The sequence below is a fragment of the Lissotriton helveticus genome, chromosome 1_1 (genome assembly GCF_964261635.1).
Source record: "Lissotriton helveticus chromosome 1_1, aLisHel1.1, whole genome shotgun sequence".
Taxonomy (NCBI): Eukaryota; Metazoa; Chordata; class Amphibia; order Caudata; family Salamandridae; genus Lissotriton; species Lissotriton helveticus.
This window is the reverse complement of record NC_136057.1, coordinates 258674973-258691024: the sequence shown is the minus strand read 5'-3', so window position 1 is coordinate 258691024 and position 16052 is coordinate 258674973. Positions and strand designations below refer to the sequence as shown.

Below are 16052 nucleotides of genomic sequence, written 5' to 3'. Positions count from 1 at the left end.
GAGTCCACCTGATCATGATCCTGATCGTTAGCAGGCCCCTAATGCATGTAGGCTGGCCTGGGTCACATGCCTCTTTGCAGTTGGACTTTCAGTATTCGTCCCAGACATCCACACACAATAGATAGTATATGTGCACCTGGATGGGCCATCACTGGCCGAATGGGAGGGTAGAGCTGATAACAGCCCCACCTATTCCTGAATACGCTTTGTTGTGCTTCCACACAAAGGTTTGCATACCTCCCTTAGTTAGTCCGGAGCCAGGGAAAGGGAGGTAAGAAGCCTGGGTACTTCAAAGGGAATTCTCAAGAAACATTCCCCACTTCAAAGATGGCACCAGGTATAAATATTGGTGCTCAGACACAAACTCTTCAGTACACTTCTGTACCTCTGAAAGATTCTGTCAGGAAGATTGACTGCTGTGCTATTGAAAGGATTCCTATTCTGCTGGACTGCTTCATTGCTGGACTGATACTCTGATGGATTGCTGCCCTGCTGGCTTCCTGTCTGAGTGACGAGGACTGGACCTGCGCCTTGAGCCAGGACGACCAGAGTGACTCAAAAAGCTAGTTGGCTGGCCTCCTGTTCAGAAGCCTCAGGGACAGAACAACCTTCCAATAACTTTGAATTCAGCACCTGGACTCTCCTAGTTATGAGTTTTGCCCTCCGCAGTGGTTCCATCCCAGTCCTGGATCAATGTAAGTGGCCCTAAAGTTCCTCTGCCAGTCCATTTGTGGACTAAGTAGAACCAAGATATTTCCTCCAATGCATGGCACAAGCTGCATCCCATCAGAACTGCTGATGCGTGATGCATCCACATGCAAGGACATCCACAGTTGGCACTTTGTGCTTTTTGATGCTAATGTTACTGAAACCTTTAACATGTCATATATTTGGCTCCACTGATGTGATAATCCTGTTTAAATTGCTGCATAAATACTTTACACATTACCTGACTGCTTTGTGCCAAGGTGCCAGAGGGCTGAGCACAGGTTAATTTGGGGTGTGCTTGAGACTTCACCCTGGCAAGGATTGTGGTTGCGGCTTAAGTAGGGTCTCACCCCCTAAATCCATAACCCAATTTCCTTCATTTTGATCAACAATAAGGACTTGCGTTTGTATTTGTGTGAAAATCCCAGATAAATAACCTGAGACCATTTCAAGTTTTTTACATTTTCTTTATTGGCCGTTTTCTTTTTCGAAATTTACCCCTAAATTACCTGACTGTTGTGCCTGGAGTCACACCTGTGAGACTAGATTTTAACCTTGCCAACCTGGATGCCCACACCAAGGCTGCACTCAAGGAGTTTTAGAAGGAGAGCAGAATTCCAGGTTGAAGTGCAGCACTGGAAAGCTGGAGCTACCAAAGGCATTGAGTGTCTGCGCAGAAGTCTACCCTTTACTGGCTACACCAGAGGATGAGAAAGATGATATGAAAGTGCAAATGGCAAACCTGGGCACAAATCCTGAAATGGACCACCCAGTGTAGGTGGGATGCCTCACCTCTACCTTGGAACTTCCTCCAAGAGCAGAAGGCAGCGTGTCTTCACAAGGCTTTTCTCCAGAGGAGTTGGTAGACAGGAAGGCAGAGAGGCTGCAGATGACCCAGCAAAGGAGGAGAAAAAATTGGCCAAGGAGGCAGGACAATAGAAGGCTTAGAGAGCCTTGGCAAAAGAAAAGGCAGAGGCTGAAAGAGCCCTGGAGGGAAAAAAGCTAGCTATGAAGAAGAGGAGAATGGACTAGAGAGATGGATATAAGAGCTAAGCAAGTGATTCCAGCAGTAATGGTGGCAGCATACCCACAGTACCCTCTGGAGGTAGGAGGGTCGACATTCCTCACAAACCGGCCATGCACAGTTTTTGCATCAATAATTTAAATGCAAATGTTGCTGTGATATTATCAATGGTGTCATAGAAGATGTTTTGAGTGATGTATATGCGGGGTAATTTGTAATTGATGGTGAGCGAGCAAGTCATAGATACCTTAGGCATTTATTAGAGCTTCGAGAGATAACTATAACTGGTCAATTTCAGTGGTTTTGCACGTTTAAACTGTTACATTGTCACCCAATTTTAATGTTACTTTAACCTCAGTTTTTGTCAGTGAATTTCTTAGGTTTTTCCATGTAAAGTAATTTTAGGTTAACATACGTTAAGCTCTGCATGCCAGGGGGTTGGCCAAATGGCCTGCCCTGCAGCCTGGTCCTGTGTATAACTCCCCACAGTCAGCCAACACCATGCTGTGCACGGGCATCCTCTGTGAGCAACAGGGGATTGGTTGAAAGGCATGGCTCGTGACCTGACCCGGTGTTCCAACCCCCACAGGGAGCCAACACCACTCTCACCATGGTGAGGCCATTACCCTACACCTCCCCAGGCTACTTAAGGCACGGACCCCCATATATTTGAAAAGGGGGGCTGTACCTCCCTACACTAAGCTACAAGGACCCCAACCCCCAGGATTCTTAAAGGTAATGTGGCCACACAGCCCCCTCCCCATACCAATAGAGGCTGAACATCACAATAAAAGGGGAGGCAACCGCGCATCCCCCCTCTCTGATTCTTAATAGGCCTCGGGACCCCACCTGAGGGCCTCATTTAATTGTCAGTGAATATACCGATGTCCACCCAGGGAACCCGCCAATAAGCATGTTTGGTGCCTTGGAGAAGCCCCAGGTCCCCTCATGCCCCAAACAGCTCACAACATGGTGCGGGAGGAGGCACTGCTCCCTCCTGGCCGGTAAGGCTGTCTTTGCATGTTACCTCTCCATATCAATATCTATTTCCCTGCCCATAAGAGAACAAGAGCAATCCACCAGAAGTCTGCTCCCACAATGCTGCTGCTGACAGGGAAGGCATGTTTGATTCTGCTGTATAAAACAGGTTTATTCAATCAATTTTATATCTTGCCACTAGTACTCCCTGAACCCATGCTTTTATATTCGGGTCAAAAAATGCTATTGCACAAGATGGTTTATAAGCCGTTAAAGTTTAGGCAACTATTGTGGTCAGTACACAAGCTTACCCCATATAGAGCAGCAATAGATCTCCTAAAATGATCCCAGGTGAATTTTATCCCATGGTTCACTTGCTTGAAGAATTTATTGAAGAGCGTTGGGATGGAAGGATATTGGTCCACCTCACAAAACCTGGCCCTCATTCCAAAATGTAGTCTTAAAATGATATACTGGGATACGATAATGGAGAAGGATGCGGGAGAACGGGTTGGCACCCTGACCCAAGATTTTATACATTTTAAATTTGCCCCAATTTATGAGGAAACCATTGATGAAATTGTACCACCCCTGGCACAGAAAGTATTCATCCAGTACCAATTTAAAACTTTACCAAAAGCATTGTTTTGTAAAAAACAGTGTAGTATTGCCTCCACAGATGATAAGTGTCCTGCATGCAATGCTTGCCTAGAGTCAATTGTCTACTTGCTATTCTTTTGCCCTTATTATAAAAATCTGCGGGCAAAGTGGAATGTGCCACTATATAGATTGGTAGGACCTGGGCATTATTTGGAGGTCATGAAAATCTTAACTAATTACACAAATACTCTGATGATATTTGGTCTGGCCAGATTCCAGAATGCATTATGGATCAGACGTTCCAAATGTATTACATTATTTCCTAAATCCTCGCATGGGGCTATTTTTATTGATTTTAACTCTGTATTGTTTTTACCTATGCTGTACTCTGTATTTGTATACTTTTTTATTGTTTGCATTATTTTTACAGTGTATGGCACTTTGCACGTTATAAGATCCTTGTAATCGAAAATAAAGTATTTTGATGATGATGATTCTGCCATTGGGAGATTTAAAAATACCACACCATGCAGAACACAAAAATATGTTTTCCTGGCTACACTGATGCGGAGAGGGAAATTACTGTATCACAGATGTGAGCTGGCCCAAGGCCTTTTATGGGTGGTTAGTGGGGCCACATCGCCTGTTATAGGCTTGGGGGGAAAGTCCATTCGCTCCCTCCCCTTGAGTAGAAAATGCGCCCACCCGGACTCCTACCCACCCCAAAGAGTATTTTCTTTACAAGCACAGGAGCCTGCATTTTTTCTTTGGTTACATTTTGCTGTAGATTCCCTATTTTGGCTTAAGGCGAGGTCCCTCTGGGACCTTGCCGCCAGGCCTGAGTGTCAGGCTTTCCCTACCCTGTCACTATATTGTTTTGTGTACTCAGGACTGAATCCCAAGTTCTAAGATTCTGCTGTCACATCGTTGTTGATGTGTTGGCAGCCAATCGAATCTCATTGGGTATCTTTTGGTTCCACAGATCCCCCAAAGCATGACATATACTAAATTTGAGGTGATCCATCAAGCAGGAGCTGAGAAAAAGCACGTCCCAATTAATTTTCCATAGGAAATTTAGACACTGCTACAGCCCAAACCGCTGAATGGATTTATACAAAATTAGACAAAAAACTAGCACAGAAAGAGTGTGTTTTGTGTTTTGGTGTACATCTGTTTTGAAGGAATTAAGGTTAAAAACAATAATTGTGTATTTCACATTGCAGAAGATTTAGACAGCAGGCAGATCTCAAAGTGTGATCTGATTGGCTGCCACCAGCTCAATCAGGAAGTGGTGGCCGCCATCTTAGGAATCAGGATTTGGCCCGAGTCCTAAATCAAGGAAATGAGAAATATTTCTTAAAAACGTTTGCTGCAAATTCATGGAGGTTGCATGAATATACTGCAAAATTTTCTTTTGAATTATGCACATTCACCTGCACTCCTTTCTAAAATTCCCTGGGGTGGGGTCAGGGGGATAAAGCTATTTAATTTTTGGGTAGAGGGATTGAATGGTCCTGCCTTCCGAGGCTAGGGATGGGCACCCAAGGCTCGAAGGGGGAAGGGACATGTGGGCCCATCCTCGTACCTCCACATCTTATATCCAGGGGAGTCCACCCCTGAACACAACAGTCTCCCCGCCTGCACCGATGTAGACAGGGAAACATGTGTCCGCTTGGCAGGAGCATTTTTAAAACTGCCCCCAAATGGGAGCAAGTACAAAGCTCTCAGCTGGCTGGAGGTTTCTAAATGTTCCCGCTGGACGGGCTGAATGAAGGCTGATAGCCAGAAACCGGTCCTTGGATGCTTGATTCCGGTCTGGGAAAGGCATGGCTTGGTAGTTCGGACTGGATTGTTCCCATGAGGCACAGGGTCAGAGCTGATTTGCATATAGCCAGTGTCTAACCCAGGGTGGTGTGGAGTGCAAAAAAACGATGGATTTAGGCCCAGATCTTTGTACTGGGGTGAATGTATGACATTGTTCTACATTCTGTCCATCAACTGTGTTTTTTGCAATTTTCACCCCGCTGGACGGGAGCAGACATTTGATCTGTTTTCCTGTCTGCACTAGGGCACCCCCCTTTCCATAGAGTATAGGGCCTCAGGGGATGGGGTCCCCAGGGCAAAACATTATTCATGAGGAGGGGCACACAGCCCTCCTCCCCTTTCATAAAACAAGAGACGGTGAAATGTGGTCCTACGGCCGAACAAGGCTTGGTGATGGAGGGGCTGAACATTTCACTTGACTATGGCATTACTTCAACCTTTGGTGAAATGTTTAAAATAAAAAAGCAGCCTTAAGGGATGGGGTCTCCAAGGCCATTATAGACTCGGAGAGGAAGTTGTGTTGCCTCTTTCTCCTTTAAAATACATTGGGCCATGGGGTTGGGTCCCAAGATCCTAGTGAGGCTCTGTAAGGTATGCCAAGTGCTGTTTTACCTTAAAAAAGGCCCTTGGGGTGGGGCCTCAGGGACAGGTCCCATGGGGTTGGCTGCTAGCAGGCGTTGGTCACAGGACCTTGCCACAGGCCAGATCCTTTGTCCAACTCTTGCTTCCCACGACTGAATTCCCAGCTCACTAGGGAGGTGGTCGAGTGCTGCTTAGGCCTTGTGGCTAACCCTGCACCGTGGTGGGGTGGCCTGGGAAGTTGTGGCCAGCCACTCATGTGTGGGATTGGCTGCATGCGAAGGGTTGGCTGCAGAGCCTGGCTGCTGGGTTTGAATTTACGTATGGTAATTAAATATTAATTTACAAAGTGCAAAGTAATGCTACAGTTAGGTTAAATGTTCAGTAACAATGAAACATTTTAATCTCTAAAAACCACTGAAATTCATCAGTTATAGTTCAGTCACTTCAAGTAATGATAACTCTTTCTCTTGCCATGCAGTGCTAATATACCCCACACATTACATCACCCATTACATCTTCTATGACATCATTGATAACATCACTGTAATATTTGCAATGAAATTATTGATGAGGGGCTACCAACATTTGAGAGCCCATACACCATACCATGCACACTCATTTTGAGAGAGAAGTAAGGCAAGATAGACCACTCCTTCCGCATATTACGATGCACACCCGTCACCTGAGAGAGCAGTATTAAAAGAGTGGCCAGATCTACCCGCTCCCTACTAGGCACACCTGTCATCTGAGACAGAGTTCTAAAGGGAAAGGCCAATCCCTCCCTATTCATTGATCGGCACATCAGTCATTTGAGATAGGAGTCTGAAATGAAAGGTAGGTCCCTCCCCACACCTTACCATGCAAACATGTTCTTAAAGAGATTGAACTCATCGAAGAGCCCAGTCCCTTCACACATTCTACTATGTACACCCATCATTTGAGAGAGAGGTCTTAAAGATGAGTCCAGTTGCTTTCCATACATTTTACTATGCACACCTGTCACCTGACAAAGAGGTCTTCAAAGAGAGGCCAGTCCCTCCTGCAGCTTACTACCTACACCTGTCATCTGAGACAGGGGTCTGAAAGGAGAGGCCAGTCCCTCCCTGCACCCTACTATGGACAGGAAACAGCGTTTACAAAGCTGTTTCCACAGTGTATGGCTTTACAATGCAGTCATTACAACGACCGCATTGTTACCACATAATCCACTATGTATGCCCGTCATCCAAGGGAGGGGTCTCAGTGGATAAGCCAGTCCCTAAACACACCCTACTGTGTATAACTGTCATCAGAGTGAGAGTAGCCTGAAAGAAGAGGGTAGTCCCTCCTTATACACTAGTATGCTCACACAATATGGCAGAGAGGGTTGCCATTTGAGAGGCTATTCCCTTTGACATACTCTGTTTCCCTACATCACTGTTGCAATTTTGCAAGAGTCTCACAAGAGTAGGATGCAAGCTTCAGGAAGTGATGCTTGCTGCATGAGGTTTGTTCAGTCCCAACAGCGGTCCGCAAGACTCGTACTCGATCCTGATCGTTAGCAGGCCCCTAATGCATGTAGGCTGGCCTGGGTCACATGCCTCTTTGCAGTTGGACTTTCAGTATTCGTCCCAGACATCCACACACAATAGATAGTATATGTGCACCTGGATGGGCCATCACTGGCCGAATGGGAGGGTAGAGCTGATAACAGCCCCACCTATTCCTGAATACGCTTTGTTGTGCTTCCACACAAAGGTTTGCATACCTCCCTTAGTTAGTCCGGAGCCAGGGAAAGGGAGGTAAGAAGCCTGGGTACTTCAAAGGGAATTCTCAAGAAACATTCCCCACTTCAAAGATGGCACCAGGTATAAATATTGGTGCTCAGACACAAACTCTTCAGTACACTTCTGTACCTCTGAAAGATTCTGTCAGGAAGATTGACTGCTGTGCTATTGAAAGGATTCCTATTCTGCTGGACTGCTTCATTGCTGGACTGATACTCTGATGGATTGCTGCCCTGCTGGCTTCCTGTCTGAGTGACGAGGACTGGACCTGCGCCTTGAGCCAGGACGACCAGAGTGACTCAAAAAGCTAGTTGGCTGGCCTCCTGTTCAGAAGCCTCAGGGACAGAACAACCTTCCAATAACTTTGAATTCAGCACCTGGACTCTCCTAGTTATGAGTTTTGCCCTCCGCAGTGGTTCCATCCCAGTCCTGGATCAATGTAAGTGGCCCTAAAGTTCCTCTGCCAGTCCATTTGTGGACTAAGTAGAACCAAGATATTTCCTCCAATGCATGGCACAAGCTGCATCCCATCAGAACTGCTGATGCGTGATGCATCCACATGCAAGGACATCCACAGTTGGCACTTTGTGCTTTTTGATGCTAATGTTACTGAAACCTTTAACATGTCATATATTTGGCTCCACTGATGTGATAATCCTGTTTAAATTGCTGCATAAATACTTTACACATTACCTGACTGCTTTGTGCCAAGGTGCCAGAGGGCTGAGCACAGGTTAATTTGGGGTGTGCTTGAGACTTCACCCTGGCAAGGATTGTGGTTGCGGCTTAAGTAGGGTCTCACCCCCTAAATCCATAACCCAATTTCCTTCATTTTGATCAACAATAAGGACTTGCGTTTGTATTTGTGTGAAAATCCCAGATAAATAACCTGAGACCATTTCAAGTTTTTTACATTTTCTTTATTGGCCGTTTTCTTTTTCGAAATTTACCCCTAAATTACCTGACTGTTGTGCCTGGAGTCACACCTGTGAGACTAGATTTTAACCTTGCCAACCTGGATGCCCACACCAAGGCTGCACTCAAGGAGTTTTAGAAGGAGAGCAGAATTCCAGGTTGAAGTGCAGCACTGGAAAGCTGGAGCTACCAAAGGCATTGAGTGTCTGCGCAGAAGTCTACCCTTTACTGGCTACACCAGAGGATGAGAAAGATGATGTGAAAGTGCAAATGGCAAACCTGGGCACAAATCCTGAAATGGACCACCCAGTGTAGGTGGGATGCCTCACCTCTACCTTGGAACTTCCTCCAAGAGCAGAAGGCAGCGTGTCTTCACAAGGCTTTTCTCCAGAGGAGTTGGTAGACAGGAAGGCAGAGAGGCTGCAGATGACCCAGCAAAGGAGGAGAAAAAATTGGCCAAGGAGGCAGGACAATAGAAGGCTTAGAGAGCCTTGGCAAAAGAAAAGGCAGAGGCTGAAAGAGCCCTGGAGGGAAAAAAGCTAGCTATGAAGAAGAGGAGAATGGACTAGAGAGATGGATATAAGAGCTAAGCAAGTGATTCCAGCAGTAATGGTGGCAGCATACCCACAGTACCCTCTGGAGGTAGGAGGGTCGACATTCCTCACAAACCGGCCATGCACAGTTTTTGCATCAATAATTTAAATGCAAATGTTGCTGTGATATTATCAATGGTGTCATAGAAGATGTTTTGAGTGATGTATATGCGGGGTAATTTGTAATTGATGGTGAGCGAGCAAGTCATAGATACCTTAGGCATTTATTAGAGCTTCGAGAGATAACTATAACTGGTCAATTTCAGTGGTTTTGCACGTTTAAACTGTTACATTGTCACCCAATTTTAATGTTACTTTAACCTCAGTTTTTGTCAGTGAATTTCTTAGGTTTTTCCATGTAAAGTAATTTTAGGTTAACATACGTTAAGCTCTGCATGCCAGGGGGTTGGCCAAATGGCCTGCCCTGCAGCCTGGTCCTGTGTATAACTCCCCACAGTCAGCCAACACCATGCTGTGCACGGGCATCCTCTGTGAGCAACAGGGGATTGGTTGAAAGGCATGGCTCGTGACCTGACCCGGTGTTCCAACCCCCACAGGGAGCCAACACCACTCTCACCATGGTGAGGCCATTACCCTACACCTCCCCAGGCTACTTAAGGCACGGACCCCCATATATTTGAAAAGGGGGGCTGTACCTCCCTACACTAAGCTACAAGGACCCCAACCCCCAGGATTCTTAAAGGTAATGTGGCCACACAGCCCCCTCCCCATACCAATAGAGGCTGAACATCACAATAAAAGGGGAGGCAACCGCGCATCCCCCCTCTCTGATTCTTAATAGGCCTCGGGACCCCACCTGAGGGCCTCATTTAATTGTCAGTGAATATACCGATGTCCACCCAGGGAACCCGCCAATAAGCATGTTTGGTGCCTTGGAGAAGCCCCAGGTCCCCTCATGCCCCAAACAGCTCACAACATGGTGCGGGAGGAGGCACTGCTCCCTCCTGGCCGGTAAGGCTGTCTTTGCATGTTACCTCTCCATATCAATATCTATTTCCCTGCCCATAAGAGAACAAGAGCAATCCACCAGAAGTCTGCTCCCACAATGCTGCTGCTGACAGGGAAGGCATGTTTGATTCTGCTGTATAAAACAGGTTTATTCAATCAATTTTATATCTTGCCACTAGTACTCCCTGAACCCATGCTTTTATATTCGGGTCAAAAAATGCTATTGCACAAGATGGTTTATAAGCCGTTAAAGTTTAGGCAACTATTGTGGTCAGTACACAAGCTTACCCCATATAGAGCAGCAATAGATCTCCTAAAATGATCCCAGGTGAATTTTATCCCATGGTTCACTTGCTTGAAGAATTTATTGAAGAGCGTTGGGATGGAAGGATATTGGTCCACCTCACAAAACCTGGCCCTCATTCCAAAATGTAGTCTTAAAATGATATACTGGGATACGATAATGGAGAAGGATGCGGGAGAACGGGTTGGCACCCTGACCCAAGATTTTATACATTTTAAATTTGCCCCAATTTATGAGGAAACCATTGATGAAATTGTACCACCCCTGGCACAGAAAGTATTCATCCAGTACCAATTTAAAACTTTACCAAAAGCATTGTTTTGTAAAAAACAGTGTAGTATTGCCTCCACAGATGATAAGTGTCCTGCATGCAATGCTTGCCTAGAGTCAATTGTCTACTTGCTATTCTTTTGCCCTTATTATAAAAATCTGCGGGCAAAGTGGAATGTGCCACTATATAGATTGGTAGGACCTGGGCATTATTTGGAGGTCATGAAAATCTTAACTAATTACACAAATACTCTGATGATATTTGGTCTGGCCAGATTCCAGAATGCATTATGGATCAGACGTTCCAAATGTATTACATTATTTCCTAAATCCTCGCATGGGGCTATTTTTATTGATTTTAACTCTGTATTGTTTTTACCTATGCTGTACTCTGTATTTGTATACTTTTTTATTGTTTGCATTATTTTTACAGTGTATGGCACTTTGCACGTTATAAGATCCTTGTAATCGAAAATAAAGTATTTTGATGATGATGATTCTGCCATTGGGAGATTTAAAAATACCACACCATGCAGAACACAAAAATATGTTTTCCTGGCTACACTGATGCGGAGAGGGAAATTACTGTATCACAGATGTGAGCTGGCCCAAGGCCTTTTATGGGTGGTTAGTGGGGCCACATCGCCTGTTATAGGCTTGGGGGGAAAGTCCATTCGCTCCCTCCCCTTGAGTAGAAAATGCGCCCACCCGGACTCCTACCCACCCCAAAGAGTATTTTCTTTACAAGCACAGGAGCCTGCATTTTTTCTTTGGTTACATTTTGCTGTAGATTCCCTATTTTGGCTTAAGGCGAGGTCCCTCTGGGACCTTGCCGCCAGGCCTGAGTGTCAGGCTTTCCCTACCCTGTCACTATATTGTTTTGTGTACTCAGGACTGAATCCCAAGTTCTAAGATTCTGCTGTCACATCGTTGTTGATGTGTTGGCAGCCAATCGAATCTCATTGGGTATCTTTTGGTTCCACAGATCCCCCAAAGCATGACATATACTAAATTTGAGGTGATCCATCAAGCAGGAGCTGAGAAAAAGCACGTCCCAATTAATTTTCCATAGGAAATTTAGACACTGCTACAGCCCAAACCGCTGAATGGATTTATACAAAATTAGACAAAAAACTAGCACAGAAAGAGTGTGTTTTGTGTTTTGGTGTACATCTGTTTTGAAGGAATTAAGGTTAAAAACAATAATTGTGTATTTCACATTGCAGAAGATTTAGACAGCAGGCAGATCTCAAAGTGTGATCTGATTGGCTGCCACCAGCTCAATCAGGAAGTGGTGGCCGCCATCTTAGGAATCAGGATTTGGCCCGAGTCCTAAATCAAGGAAATGAGAAATATTTCTTAAAAACGTTTGCTGCAAATTCATGGAGGTTGCATGAATATACTGCAAAATTTTCTTTTGAATTATGCACATTCACCTGCACTCCTTTCTAAAATTCCCTGGGGTGGGGTCAGGGGGATAAAGCTATTTAATTTTTGGGTAGAGGGATTGAATGGTCCTGCCTTCCGAGGCTAGGGATGGGCACCCAAGGCTCGAAGGGGGAAGGGACATGTGGGCCCATCCTCGTACCTCCACATCTTATATCCAGGGGAGTCCACCCCTGAACACAACAGTCTCCCCGCCTGCACCGATGTAGACAGGGAAACATGTGTCCGCTTGGCAGGAGCATTTTTAAAACTGCCCCCAAATGGGAGCAAGTACAAAGCTCTCAGCTGGCTGGAGGTTTCTAAATGTTCCCGCTGGACGGGCTGAATGAAGGCTGATAGCCAGAAACCGGTCCTTGGATGCTTGATTCCGGTCTGGGAAAGGCATGGCTTGGTAGTTCGGACTGGATTGTTCCCATGAGGCACAGGGTCAGAGCTGATTTGCATATAGCCAGTGTCTAACCCAGGGTGGTGTGGAGTGCAAAAAAACGATGGATTTAGGCCCAGATCTTTGTACTGGGGTGAATGTATGACATTGTTCTACATTCTGTCCATCAACTGTGTTTTTTGCAATTTTCACCCCGCTGGACGGGAGCAGACATTTGATCTGTTTTCCTGTCTGCACTAGGGCACCCCCCTTTCCATAGAGTATAGGGCCTCAGGGGATGGGGTCCCCAGGGCAAAACATTATTCATGAGGAGGGGCACACAGCCCTCCTCCCCTTTCATAAAACAAGAGACGGTGAAATGTGGTCCTACGGCCGAACAAGGCTTGGTGATGGAGGGGCTGAACATTTCACTTGACTATGGCATTACTTCAACCTTTGGTGAAATGTTTAAAATAAAAAAGCAGCCTTAAGGGATGGGGTCTCCAAGGCCATTATAGACTCGGAGAGGAAGTTGTGTTGCCTCTTTCTCCTTTAAAATACATTGGGCCATGGGGTTGGGTCCCAAGATCCTAGTGAGGCTCTGTAAGGTATGCCAAGTGCTGTTTTACCTTAAAAAAGGCCCTTGGGGTGGGGCCTCAGGGACAGGTCCCATGGGGTTGGCTGCTAGCAGGCGTTGGTCACAGGACCTTGCCACAGGCCAGATCCTTTGTCCAACTCTTGCTTCCCACGACTGAATTCCCAGCTCACTAGGGAGGTGGTCGAGTGCTGCTTAGGCCTTGTGGCTAACCCTGCACCGTGGTGGGGTGGCCTGGGAAGTTGTGGCCAGCCACTCATGTGTGGGATTGGCTGCATGCGAAGGGTTGGCTGCAGAGCCTGGCTGCTGGGTTTGAATTTACGTATGGTAATTAAATATTAATTTACAAAGTGCAAAGTAATGCTACAGTTAGGTTAAATGTTCAGTAACAATGAAACATTTTAATCTCTAAAAACCACTGAAATTCATCAGTTATAGTTCAGTCACTTCAAGTAATGATAACTCTTTCTCTTGCCATGCAGTGCTAATATACCCCACACATTACATCACCCATTACATCTTCTATGACATCATTGATAACATCACTGTAATATTTGCAATGAAATTATTGATGAGGGGCTACCAACATTTGAGAGCCCATACACCATACCATGCACACTCATTTTGAGAGAGAAGTAAGGCAAGATAGACCACTCCTTCCGCATATTACGATGCACACCCGTCACCTGAGAGAGCAGTATTAAAAGAGTGGCCAGATCTACCCGCTCCCTACTAGGCACACCTGTCATCTGAGACAGAGTTCTAAAGGGAAAGGCCAATCCCTCCCTATTCATTGATCGGCACATCAGTCATTTGAGATAGGAGTCTGAAATGAAAGGTAGGTCCCTCCCCACACCTTACCATGCAAACATGTTCTTAAAGAGATTGAACTCATCGAAGAGCCCAGTCCCTTCACACATTCTACTATGTACACCCATCATTTGAGAGAGAGGTCTTAAAGATGAGTCCAGTTGCTTTCCATACATTTTACTATGCACACCTGTCACCTGACAAAGAGGTCTTCAAAGAGAGGCCAGTCCCTCCTGCAGCTTACTACCTACACCTGTCATCTGAGACAGGGGTCTGAAAGGAGAGGCCAGTCCCTCCCTGCACCCTACTATGGACAGGAAACAGCGTTTACAAAGCTGTTTCCACAGTGTATGGCTTTACAATGCAGTCATTACAACGACCGCATTGTTACCACATAATCCACTATGTATGCCCGTCATCCAAGGGAGGGGTCTCAGTGGATAAGCCAGTCCCTAAACACACCCTACTGTGTATAACTGTCATCAGAGTGAGAGTAGCCTGAAAGAAGAGGGTAGTCCCTCCTTATACACTAGTATGCTCACACAATATGGCAGAGAGGGTTGCCATTTGAGAGGCTATTCCCTTTGACATACTCTGTTTCCCTACATCACTGTTGCAATTTTGCAAGAGTCTCACAAGAGTAGGATGCAAGCTTCAGGAAGTGATGCTTGCTGCATGAGGTTTGTTCAGTCCCAACAGCGGTCCGCAAGACTCGTACAGAAAATTACTAGACATGCCACAAGGTATTTTATGATTCTGCGAGAGGCTTGCTAGATCATATGGGGAGAAGTAGAAATAAAAGGGGCAAGGTAAACAAATTGTTCATATTCTTATTACATAGTTGAAGAAAAGTTGTGATGTGAAGCTCAGATTGTCCTTGGTGCTTTGAAGAAGAAGCAAGTCTGTTTGAGTTGTGCTCACCTAATGTGACTTAATTTGGAACTGAAAGAGACTGGATCTAAGAACAGCTCCAAGTTCATATATTTATTAACATATTATATGAACAATGTTGAGAAGTGCCAATAAGTACACTACTGTTGGTAAACATATTCTATACAAGGGTTACTGAGTGAAAAGTTTTGAGTTGTAGATTTTATATAAATATAGCAATTAAGAAGTAGAGATTCGAATGTAGAGAAATATCAGCACTTATTGCACGGTGTGTTAAATAATGAACTGTTCAAACTGGTATGTAGTTGTAAGTAAAAGAGGCAGTGTTTCTCAAATTATAAAACAAAGAATCTGCAATTTGTTAATACAATCACTAGTGTTTTTATGAATCTTACTGTATACATATCTTACCCCTATGAGATGTCTGAGTTGAAATATTGCTATTTCTAGTGCAAGCCACCATGCTCACTGTTAGGAAAGATGTGTCAAGAGGAAAGTGTTACTCTATAAACTTTTAGTGAACCAGATTTGATGGCACGTTATAATTTTAATTGTGAAAAAAGAATGCACTGGTTGAGGGTGGAATTTTTCAGGAGAAAGGAATAACAATTTTGTGGTATGTAGATATGTGATTGTGGGTGAAACATGTGAAAAAGTTTAGAGAATATAGTGATGAATCAGTTCTGAATCATTGACTAGTGTGTAAGTTTTAATTTTCTGATTATTTTGGTCTCTTTATAGGAGGGATTAATGGCATACACAGATTTTGAAAAAGAAATGCACTATGCAAAGAAAGTTATGGAGGAGGAAAAGAAACGTTCACTTTTCAAAAAACAGAAAAGAATAACTGTGGAAAATCAGGAAAAAACCTATTAACTGAAGTAGTGATTATGTTCCTATTGACTAGATGGTCATTTGTGGTCCTGCACAACCTTGTCTTGTGAAGGTCAACTTGTCACTAATGAACACATTATCTGCTTACATAAGCAATAAAAAAGAACCTCATTAAGTGTAGCAGAATTATTGTGTTGTTCAGCAGTAAGTCCCTGAACAAGCACAGTACATCCAGGCTAAGAAGATGTAGAAGCACACAAAGAGTCATTCAGTTCAACAGTGCAAGCGAACTCTGTCCAAACTATCTTTTATGAACTCCTTTAAAAAGACCTGGCTTCATATCACAAAAGTGCCATACCAAAGATTTTTTGGCAGGCTGATGTGGCTGAGGGGCTGCAACTACACCAGGCTGCTCATCATAATATGATCAATACATTATAAATCCTTGAAGTTGATTGTTTTGTTCGTGTTACAGTTGTTGAAATAATTCATTAATGTAGTTGTGGTTTTATGTTAATAAATTATGTTGCTGTGATAAAAATCTTTTAAAGTTACTACTGATTTGTTTACTTAACAGTT

At 44.6% G+C, this 16052-nt stretch overlaps 1 protein-coding gene across 1 annotated transcript in view; it reads left to right on the top strand.

Annotated features, from left to right (window-relative positions):
* Window positions 1–15797, top strand: part of LOC144769175 (snaclec bitiscetin subunit alpha-like) — a 265480-nt gene extending 249683 nt beyond the window's left edge. The window contains exon 7 of the mRNA XM_078653194.1: window positions 15381–15797. Coding sequence (XP_078509320.1) covers window positions 15381–15390 — 10 coding nt within the window. The 3' untranslated portion in view covers window positions 15391–15797. The remainder of the gene's footprint in view (window positions 1–15380) is intronic.
* Window positions 15798–16052: the final 255 nt, after the last annotated feature.